General features: G+C 32.9%; 1 protein-coding gene across 1 annotated transcript; it reads right to left on the reverse strand.

Moving 5' to 3' along the window:
* Window positions 1–10,208: 10,208 nt before the first annotated feature.
* LOC130967994 (calcium-binding protein KRP1-like) lies at window positions 10,209–11,449 on the reverse strand. The gene has a single exon (XM_057893069.1). It carries the CDS (start codon window positions 11,243–11,245, stop codon window positions 10,850–10,852), a length of 396 nt encoding a protein of 131 aa, XP_057749052.1. The 5' UTR covers window positions 11,246–11,449; the 3' UTR covers window positions 10,209–10,849.
* Between the last annotated feature and the right edge of the window lie 944 nt (window positions 11,450–12,393).

The following is a 12,393-nucleotide window of genomic DNA, read 5'->3' on the forward strand; positions in this document are numbered from 1 at the left end:
TAGATAATGAAACATAAACACAATAACACAAGAAATATTCTCATGTTATCTCCAATTAATGCATCAACAATAAAGGGGATCCATACCTCCCCACTCGTTGCATCTAAAGAAGGTCATGTTAATATTTTTTTCTACACAATTTTTGTTATTCTGAAAAATCTTTCGATTACTTTCCAACCAAATGTTCTAAATGATCGCACAAAAGTACAACAACCACTGCTTTCGATCCTCTTTTCCACTCAGCTCTTCTGTCCAGCCCAAAAAATGTTCCTTCATCGAACCTAGAAGAGACCACTGACGACCAAACACAGATATTCAATCATTCCACACCTGCCAAGCAAATTCACAGCGAAGGAACAAGTTATGGACCTGTTCAACATCCTTATTACACACATGCATTATCTTCCTGACGAATAATCCCAAACCGACTTAGTCGTTCCTTCGTATTCACCCTACTTATCAATACAAACCAAGTAAACAGCTCCACTCTTGGTGGAACTAAACCTTTCCAAACGGATTTGATGAAGCTATAACTGGTTTCATCCTCTAGAAGCATTTCCTCCTGCAACACTTGCACAAATGAGTTAGTCAAAAAAATACCCTGACTGTTATATTTCCACGCAATTCTATCATCTCTATTATTCACTAGCCTCACAGGTCTCAAAGCCTCGTGTAATTGACTCAGAGATCCAACTCCCATTGAAATAACTCTCGCCTCCAATGGAAGTTCCAAATCTACTCTAACCCATCCCAAAATCCACAATTTCCTATAACAGATCCACATTGATTTGAAATAGAGAAGAGCCCGGAGAATCGATCTTTCAAAGCACCACAAAGTAACCAGACATCCTCCCAAAATCGGGTTCATCACTCATCTCCAACCTCCATAGACAAGCCAGTATGTGGCTCCATGAATTGTATCTGGCATATATCATTCCATGGTCCTCCTCTATTAGGTTGTACTTGAGTGGACAGTAGCTCATTCGGATTTAGATTATTACAGTAGCATACCACCTTCTTCCATAACGAGCACTCTTCCTTTGCAAACCGCCACCACCACTTAAACAACAGTGTTGTATTATGAACCATAGCATCTCCAACTCCCAACCCACCTACCTTCTTAGGTTCCTGCACCACTTCCCACCTCGCTAGTGCCATACCATTCCTACCATCCTCCTTGCTCCACAGGAATCTTCTCTGCAAGGAAATCAACTTCTCAGCAATAACCTTCGCCATCTTATATAATCTCAAATAATACATTAGTAGACTATTTAAAACCGATTTGATCAACACCAACTTTCCAGCTTTGTTTAGCACCTTAGCTTTCCAAAGATTGAGTTTCTCCTCCACTTTGTCTATAATAGGCTTCCAGGTCTTTGCCAACCTCGAATTTACTCCTAAGGAGATTCCAAAGTATTTGACTGGAAGGATATCTTCCTTACAACCCAACAAGCTACACATACGTTATACCCACTGCTCGTCACAATTGATTGGAATCAAACTGGACTTATCAAAATTAATACTTAGCCCTGACATTAACTCAAAGCATCACAGAAGCCGCTTGTAGTTCTTAACAGTCTCCTCTTTTTGTGGGCAAAATAGGATAGTGTCATCTATAAATTGAAGATATGACAACTCTATACTATCTCTTCCAACCACCAATGGTGAAATACGTCCGTTCCTGATTGCCTCACCAACCATTCTATGCAAAACATCCACAATTAGAACAAACAAGAAAGGGGTCACCTTGTCTCAAACCCTTTTCTATTTTGAACGGCTTAGATGGAGAACCATTTACCAAGACTGACATAGATGTTGTGATCACACACTCCATAACCTATGCCCTCCATCTACGCCCAAACCCCATCTTTTGCAACGCAATATCCACAAAACTCCACTTGACTCGATCATATACTTTTTGGAAATCAAGCTTGATTATTGCTGCCTCTTTTTTTCTTCGTTTAAGCCAATGTATAGTTTCACACGCAATGAGAGCTCCATCATATATTTTTTGACTCTTAACAAACGCACTATGAGTCTCCCCTACTAACCCTGGCATCACTGATCTCATCCTTCTAATTAACACCTTCGAGATAACTTTATACACACACCCAACCATACTAATAGGTCTCAGTTCTTTAATCTCCTTCGCACCAATGAACTTCGGTGCCAGCACCACCCAAGTGATATTAGAATCAGCTGGTAACCTAGACGTCTGAAAGAATCCCATCACAGCTGTCGTGAATTCAGACCCAATTTATCCCAGCACCTCTTAATAAAATTCATATTGTAACCATCATAATTCGGCACCTTAGATGACTCACAATCCCACACTGTCTCTCTAATCTCCTCAGCCGACGGCAACGCCTCCAGAGTCACATAATCTTCTCCATCTATCCTACTCACCAGACTATCTCTGAAACCCACCATCGGAGAAACTTCCTGATGATACAAATCCTTGTAAAACTCTTGGATAGCAATTTTTATTCTGGCTTAATTCCTGACCAGTTTGCCATTAATTACCAGTGCATAAATCCTATTATTCCTCCTTCTTGCTGAAGCTATGTTATGAAAGTATATTGTGTTTTTGTCTATATCCTTCGCTTGTCAAGACCGAGACGTCTGTTTCCAATGAATTTCTTTCTTTACATACCATCTCTCACAGCAAGTAACTAACGCCTTTCTCTTTGCTTCCATCGTTCCATCATAGACTCTATTGCTTACCATATCATCAATCCTCTTGATCTCTTCCTCAAACTTCATAATCTTCTTGTCTATCTCACTGAAATTGGCCTTATGCCATCTTCCCAACAGAACCTTCAAAGCCTTCAATTTATCAGTGAACTGCATCTCCCTCAACCCCCCTCCATTCTTCCTTAACCATTCTGAGAAACCCTTCATGTGTAAACCACGAATCAAATCTTCGGAACAGTCTTGGACCCCCCTCATCTTATTGTCATCCACAATTATAGGGCGGTGATCTGACAAATCCCTTGGTCCACTTCTTAACCGAGTATCTGGAAACTCTTCTAACCATTCCACACTGATCAGAGCTCTATTAATATGACTGCATGAACTGCCTCGAAACCACGTAAACTTACGATAAGAAAGCGGCAAATCCACTAAGTGCATATCTTGTATCCAATTCTTGAATTCTTTAGCAGACAGAGGTAAACTAGCAGTACTTTTTCTTTCTTCTACGTGTACTATCTCATTAAAGTCCCCCAGAAGACAACAATACATAACCCCATAATGTAACTTAACTCCTCCCAAACATTTGTCTTCTCATCTCTATTATGCGCACCATAGACCAAATAAAAGCACAACTGAAGCTATTCTTTAACAAGACTCCTTCCACACACAACCACCTCTCCCCCTTATAGCAATTATTCATTTTAAACAATATTTCATCCCATATTAACAACAATCCACCCGATGCCCCATTAGATCCAAAATATTCCTACCCCATACCATCTTTTCCCCATATTCTTGCAACGTCAAACCTCGTCACTACCCGCCTTTTAGTCTCAATCAACTCTAATAGGTCTAAGTTATGTTTAGATTTTAGGTCCTTTACCATTATCATCTTCCCATCACCCCATAACCCCCTAACATTCCAAGTACTAAAAATCATTTTAAAAGATTTTGACACACCTTTTTATTATTTTTGGGTTTGCATCTTCTCATTTTTGCTTTCTGTTTTACCACCTTTCTTTTTTGAGCTATTTCTTCGTTCTGTGTTTGGAGAATCACCATAATGTCATCTTTCTCATTGTACAACATAGAACATAATTCCATTCCCAGCTCCCAGGTCCTTCTGTTTTTCAGCATCTGCTCCTCCAAATTTGAACAACGAGTTTCACTATCGCCCGCATCAATTCGAACTCCTTCATGCCCAATACCAGCCCCTCCAAGGCCATTCCCATCATACCGGAGCGCCAATCTCCTTCCATTTTGATCAAGCGCGTTACCTCCAACAAGTCCCACATTGAGATGGTTGCCATCTGTCTCACCAATCCCTGCATCCGCATAAAAGCCACCTTCATTATTACTGAGATTTGTAATCCAACTTGTGTCGGAATCACCTTCTAAAACTGCGGGATAATCACTATAATGTAAACCCAAGTTTATGATTTTCTTGAGATAACCAAGAACTCTTGTTATAGCTTTCCAATGTTGATTGCTAGGCTTTTCTGTAAACCTTGATAATTTGCACACAACAAATGCTATATCAGGTCTAATACAATGTATTGCATACATTAAATTTCCTATATTGCACTAGCATATTCTAATTGTACTATAGTTCTTCCCATATTTCTTTCTAATTTAAAATTAGGATCATAGGGTGTATTGAATTCTTTAACTATGAGATTATCAACAACTACATTAGACACTAAGTATAATATTTTGTATGCTTTAGAATTTTGATCATATCCTATAAAAATGTCTTTTATGGCTCTTGGCCCCAATTTAGTTCTCTTTTGATCAGGAACTTGATAAAAGGCTAAACACCCCCACACTTTTAGATAATTCAAATTATGCTCTCTTTCTTTCAAAATTTCATAAGAAAAAACCTTTCTTGTAACAATGATAATACTCTCTTTGTCTCTTTTTATCTTGCTTTGAATCTTTTAAGAACTTTCTTTTCTTCTTATTGGTTTTGTCTTCACCAATATGATTCACTTTAAAACTTTGAGAGAGATACACAACATCACATTTTCGAGTTTTCTTCTCTATACGTATATGTTTTAGTAATTTCTCAATTGTGAAGTCCTCAACAAGATGTAAAAGTTTCTTTCTATAACCATTCCATGATGAAGGCAATTTTGAAATAATTCCTCTAACTTGTAATGATTCAGGGATCACCTCTTGTAGATCACGAAGTCTACTTACAAGGATTTGTAATTCATGAATTTGATCCATAACAGGTATAGTATCATTCATAATAAATTCGAAATATTTTATCATAATAAACTTATCTGTTCCTTGTTGTTCAGTATTGAACTTTTCTTCCAAAGATTTTCAAATCTCCAATGGTGATTGAAATGACATATAGAGATTATAGAGTCGGTTGGATAAAGTATTGAGAATATGACATCGACATGCAAAAGTATCTTCATCACGTTTCTTCTTTAATTGAACAATCTTTTCTTTTTCTTTCAGTGTGAAATTTTCAGCGACATCGGCAATTGGTGTAGTCTTTGGGTCCATCACATATGCAATATTGAGAACTAAAAGAAGAAACATCATCTTATCTTTCCAACGGTTGAAGTTCGTTTCATCAAAGCGATCTAACTTGTAAAAGTCTTGATTCATGACCTTGAACGTGGTGTTTTGATCTTGTGCCATCTTCAAGTAATATCTCTCTAAAATTGTTGGGTATATAAAGATGAGAAGATAACAAAACTTTATTTGTATTTTGGTTTCAAGGCACGATTAGATCGCTTTCTTTAGAGAGATATTTGTCCCCACACTTAGTTACTATAGGTTGATGACAATACTCTCCTAAGATACAATGAAACCTAAAAATTTTTTAATTAATAGTAAGAAATTCTCAACTCTCTTAAACAAAGAAAATCTCTTTAATAGTTGAGTAAAATGTTCACTTAATACTTGTATATTTGAAATAGTGGACAAGAACTTATTTATACATATTACACGTAGCAATTATGATTAGTTACGTACACAAATAGTTGTCTTTTCTATTGCCAATAGATACAATATTTTGAACATATACATTTCTTACAGAGTTGTGTTCCTTTAGCCAATAGACACGATATTTTGAACATACACAATCCTTACAAAATTGTGTCCCTTCAACCAAATGATACTAAACGATTGATAACCGTTTATTAATATTAATAATAATATCAATAATATTAATAATATTAATTAATCAAATTTATAAATACTCTTTAATTATTTGCTCAGTTGAACCATAATTAGATTTATTAAACCTCTAAACTAGTAACTTGTAGTTAGATGGTTCAAATTTAGTTTTCAGATCCTTGATCATTACCAACCAACATTTGCGGCACTACTTGATGATATTTTTCTTTTTCATTTTATCAGCTGATAAAAGAAGAATATTTTATGCATTATTTTTGTGTATATCTTTTATTTTTGATATTTAAAGTGATTAACAAAAAGGGTGAAACTATAAAAATTATCTTTTATACTTTAAAAAAAATACAAAAAAAAATATGCATAAAAAGTGATACAAATCTTATTTTTAATCACTAATAATTTTTTTTTTTTTTTTGGTCGATGGATTGGACAACCCCCAATCCTAGGTTACACACTCACACACACCACACTCACACACACATGAAATCCCCTTTTTTGTCAAGTTTGCACTAGATGAGGCTCAAACCTGAGACCTCTTAGTAAAGAAGGGGAATATATGCCACTTGAACTAAGGCTCATTGGCATCGCTAATAATTTTTAAAACGACCCCAATTAATTTGTTGGGGCCAATTTGTTTGCCCATTGCGACAAAAAAAATATCGTAGTCAACGGAAACTCTCCTTTTTGGTTTTGGACCGAAAGCTTCACAACATATTTCTTCTATATAATCGCACGTTATGAAACACAGCCCAGGTGAGTTTTCAGGCTATCGTGATTAGAGTGATTGTTATTTTCTTTAAAAGCAATGCATTTGGGTTACTAAAATGTTGGACTGCTTCGAAAGTTTAGACTTTGAGAGTGAAGTGTGGTTGAGCCTCTTTAAAAATTGAAGCATCATCAAGACCGAAAACAAAGTTTGAAATATCATGAGAGAAAAAACTGTTGAAGCTTTTTTAAACAAAATAATTACCCATGACAAAAAAAAAAAAACCAAAAACAAAACCAAATTAATCACACCGGCTTGAGGCTTAATTCACATGGTACATTAGATTGTCTCTTAAGAACCTCATAATATGTACGGGAGTAGTGTATAATGTAAAAAAAAAAAAGTAATCTCAAATTGGAAAAATCATATACGATATAGCAAGTTGCACTGATCATGAAGGTAGGTTATAATTTAGATTCTATTTTAATTTTATTCACAAGTTGAAAATTTTTTATCTCAAATCCTACTCGCATTTTAATATTTTACATCCTATCTTATTTGATTCGATTTACAACAAATTAATTATTTCAGTCAAACATAATATTTAATCATTACATAGTTCATAAATATATTAATAAAATAAAAAATACAAAATTTAATTTATATTAAAATTAAAAACAACAAAATTACAATAAAATCTTTGTTAAAATTATAAAAGTGAGAGAATGTGAGTTTGACCTCTATCAATTTTATTATATATGTATAATAATTTTTAATTATATATTAGAATATATCAAGAATACGAGTTGGTCAGATTAGATTAGTATTATTAGCCCTAACAGCAAGCAATCTTTTATGATAGAATATTATGACATATTTTTATGTAAATATGAGGGGGCAGAGCCTCATACAATAAAAGAAGGATAATGTCTCTCCAAATTTTAATTTTTTTTTATAAATTGTGTATAAATTTTAATTTAATCTCTAAAAATTTTATTTTATTCTTTTTTTTTATAAAATTTATTTTTGATCCATTTCTAATATTCAACTTAATTCTGTTCTTGATCAACATTATTAATTTTTTTAATGAAAATGAAATATATATCTTTTTTATAGTATTTTTTCAGTTATGTACCTTACGTTGAAAGATATACAAATATATAGTAATTTTTATAAATAACAAAAATACATATTTTATACTAGAATAATGTTAGGGAATCAAAAGGGTATTAGCAAAAAACCAACCAAATATCTTTGAGTGAATCCAAAATCTCTACGAGTTAATATATATGGATGTTTCTTCTGCTAAGTATCAGAATGTTTCTTTTTCATACTAAATGGATGTTCTTTTATATATTTTTTGATTTTTTTTATATTGCAAATGTGAATGTCTCTATTTTTTTAAGAATTTCATATTTTTTTTTAAATTTTATAGATGTTTAATTATTTTTGCTAAAATATAACTGAATATTTCTTTTATTAAGTATTAGGATTTTTTTCATATTAAATTAATATTTTTTTATATTTCTGTAATTGTTTAAGGACTCCTTTTAACTAAGATCAAGTGTATAGTTTGCAGTCTCTTCAAGAAACCTCTTTCTCACCAGTACAGCAAAACAAGAAATTTGCATGAACACCGATGTCAGATTCCCATACATTGACATACTCATCATGAGGACCCCAGTGTCCATCCAACTCAGCAACTGGATCTGGGTTCCATGCTTCTTGATTTCTCCTAATATCCCAGCTCTGCAGCATCAACGATTCAGTCAGCGCTCATCATCCATATTACCAAATACCAACTAAAGATAACATAATATGTCAGACAGATTTGAATAACAACTGAAGGAGGAAAATCTTATCACTAAATTCAAGTTCAACTCCCCGAAATCGTTGCCGCCTTAGAGATCGAGCTCAAGTTCAACTCCAACTGCAACGGCGGTTCCGATAACACTTCTGGTTCACAAAAGGGAAGCGGTTCTTGTCGACGGTGGCGAATCTGACGAGCCAGATGTTGGTGATAAAAGAGGAGTGGGTCGCGCTGGAGAGGTGGAGAGAGCTTGACAGTGAGAGAGAAAAGTGTGTGTAGGTGATTGTTGGAAGTGGGTACGTTAATATGAGAGAGAAGAGGAATGTTTGTATAGATTTTACTTAGGTTTATTTAATCAAATTTAAATTTTTTTAAATTTTGAATTTAAAAAACTTAAAATTAATTATTAATATAAATTAATGTTGTTTTGTTTAGTTTTTGGATTCATATACTTTTCCTTTATATATTTATTTAGATCAAACTAATGAACATATAAGCGATTCTACTTTCAAAAAAATATAAGTAGAAAATGCAAAGGAAAATGTAAAATTTTCACATCTGACACTTGATACAAAAATAATATCAAATATTTTACTAAAAAGCATAATATAACAGTTATAAAATTGGATAATTAACTACTCTATCTTTGCACATATGCACAACAAATTACAATTAATGTTAACAATTAAAAATGCACCTAAAGTACATACACCACTAAAGAATCTAAACATCCATTTTGGCACGTAATTGACAACTTATACAAAAACTCATTTTATTGTCGCTTGATGAATTTTACTAACAAATAAAATAATTTATCAGAAATTTTAGAATGTTATTAGAATTTATTATTTTTGGTCAATAATTAGCTATTAATATTTAAAATGAATTAAAATATGTTGTTAGATTACTAAATTAAAAATTTTTTGTTAATGACTAAAAGTGATGACAAAAAACAATAAATTCTAATGGTCTTCTAATATTTATCGTAACTTATTTCACAATGATAAAAATAATAAGTGTGGCAAATATAAGAAATTAGTCCTATATCATGAAATGAAAACAAAGTAAAAGAGTTTATAAGATGAAAATTTCGTTAATTTAATATCATAAGGTTTTTTAATAAATAACGTCATTCTTTGTTTTTAAGAATCACAGTCTTTAAATAAATAGAAATCAAATTAGATATTTACTCGGGTAAAAAAAAAAAGGAGAAGCACCACCAAGCATAGCAGTGTGATTTGTTCGATCTCCAATAATTAACTAATGCGATTTTGGTAATAGGATTATTGATCGTGAACAAGAAGACAAGAAATAAGCAAGCATTGTTCTTGTTTGGAACTGTTCCAATACTAGCCGACCGCTTTGGGATTAAAATATTTTTAGCAGCAGATCTGGTTTGTACGTCCTTTAATAATTTTCGATACAATCATCTTTATAGAGGAGAACTTAACAGATTATGGAAGAAATGAATATTATATTCTAATCAAATTGGATGTTCCAACGGCTAGTTGCAAGTATTGAATAATTTGAAAGGAAGTTCCAGGCACGATTGCATCAGACTTAAGGGAAAGATTTAGTACCAAATAATACTCATTTGTTTACTTCCCTGTTTGATTTTTATTAGTGGAATATTTCACATAATTAACAAAGATAAATAAAAAAAGAAAGGACCTTTCAACATTTGATTTTGGACACATTCCACCTGTTAGAGTATAATTAGGATCAAATAGATCAATTAGCATCATTTAACATATCTGAATATTTATTATAAGGTATTACGTCTTTATTATTTCAATTCTTTTAGCGTCTATAAATATCCTTCTATATTGTATCATTCCACACAACTTGAATACACTCAATAATACACAAATCGCCAATGCAAGAATAAAAAACAGAACTCCAGACTCTAGTTATTGGAACTTTGGAAGTGTTGTAGAAGACTAATCACTACAGCATAGGTTCAACTACAACTACAACCGCAAGGTAAAAGTAATTATAAAAGCTAGGCAAATTCACAAGAAATTTCCTATTCACACCTTAATTAAGAAGAATGCCACCTAATTCCAGCTTATAAGATTCGGTCAATTTCTTAATCCACTCAGAATAACTCAACTCCAGAAACAATTCTTTCCATCAATTGTTTAGTCAATTTGCCGATTCATTAAGAGTTGCAGTTGAATCCTCATCCGACGGCAGGCAATGAATGCTCTGGGTTTGGGAATTTTCTCTTCAAAGAACTGTTTTGCTATATAGGTTGATGTTATGCCACAGTGAATCCGGTAAAGCATGATTTTAAGGAAATAAAAAGAAGTTCTAATCCAATTAAGTCTCTATGGTACAAGTATATTAAACTCAAAAAGTATCCCAAAAAAGTGTCCACTCTTCTCAATTTCAACTGTGATACAAATTACAAATAATTAATACCATGAACTCCGAAATCAAATGAAGCACTATGTCTGGCCTATAGTACTAATTAATAAAAACAATCATGAAATAGAAGAATTGCTCTTGTTCTTGTTATTGTTGCTAACTAGTTCATCATCATGATTTTGCAATGCCTGTTCAATCAAAAACCAAGACTCTTCCATCAATTCAGGGCTCAACCTGAACATCAAGACACAGAACTCCATCTGCGAAAGGCAGCCGTCGCCGTCGATGTCACCTTCCCTCATCATGCTCACAAGCTCGTCCTCCTTCATGTCCTCAATCCCAAGAACCGCCGCAGCATTACTCCTTAAGCTCTCCAACGTGATCACACCTTTCTCTTTGTCCATCAGCAACTCAAAACCGTTGCATAGTTCTTTTACGAGTCCCTCGCCTCCTAGCTTGGTCGCCATCATCGGAAGCAAGTCCTCAAAGTCAACTCCACCACCACTAGCCATGTATAGTGTTATTGAATGTGAATATATAGAACAATATGATGAGTGTGTTGTAGTGATGAATTAATGTTGTGTCCTGTTTATATAGATAGATGATGATAATGTGAATGTGTAAGAAGGAGGATTTAATAAGGAAAATGAGAAAAGGGGGTTTTCAAGGAAAGTGAGGAGAAGAATTAACTGAACCCTGATGGGATGACAGATAAGGAACAGTGAATTATTTTGATGATCGGCATTGATTCTGCTTAAGGAACAGCAATTGCCTCCTTGTTTCCTAGAGGGACAGTGTTTTGTTTTCCAGGGGCATATTCGTCATTTTGATTGCCTTATCTAATAAGTAATTTCGGGTGGGCGGAGGATTTGGAATTTTCTTTTTCTTTCCGAAGTTACTTAATGCTTTTGCATGCTTCCTACTTACACAATTTTTAATTCACATTAGGGGAAAAAGATAAAATTGAAATTACTTAAAAGTTAAAATTGTTGAGTCACTTTTAAGTCATTGTAAGGAAATTACAAGTTTCCATTTATTTCTTATTTGGTAAGGTTAAATGTCATATTTCACTGCATATTTCTGAATGGGAACAAAATAAAATATATGTTAAAAGATACTCAATTACTGAGAAAATAATTTTTATTTTTTCTTTTATTTTATTGAAGAGATGGCATGCATGATGAGAAGTTAGACTTAATTTTTATTTAATTTATTAGAATACATCATCTTTGTTTTTTTATTTAATTTAGAAGTACATGTCACATTAGCTAAGTTTGTTAATTTTTTTTAAAAGCAATGGACATTTTTAATGAATTTTGTATACGATTCCTCAAAAAAAAAAAAAAATGTAGACATACACCTTTTGATTTTCGTACCCATAATACATGGATTCCAGAACTCAACAACCTGTATACAAATATGAAACAGCAAAGACCCCCAAAAAAATATGAAACAGCAAATTCATATTGATATTGAAAGTCAAATTTCATAAATAATAAAATTAAATTATTGTATATATATTTAGTGATAAATACTAATTTGATACTTAAAATATTTAGGCGCTAACAAAATAATACTTAAAAGATATTATCAACAAAATAGTCATTGAATAATTTTAAAATTTAACAAAAGTGACCATCCGTCATTTAATTATATTTTC

The sequence above is a fragment of the Arachis stenosperma genome, chromosome 3, assembly GCF_014773155.1.
Source record: "Arachis stenosperma cultivar V10309 chromosome 3, arast.V10309.gnm1.PFL2, whole genome shotgun sequence".
NCBI lineage: Eukaryota > Viridiplantae > Streptophyta > Magnoliopsida > Fabales > Fabaceae > Arachis > Arachis stenosperma.

Coding starts and splice junctions, on each gene's coding strand:
- LOC130967994 (XM_057893069.1), bottom strand. CDS start 11,245: ATGGCTAGTGGTGGTGGAGTTGACTTTGAGGACTTGCTTCCGATGATG.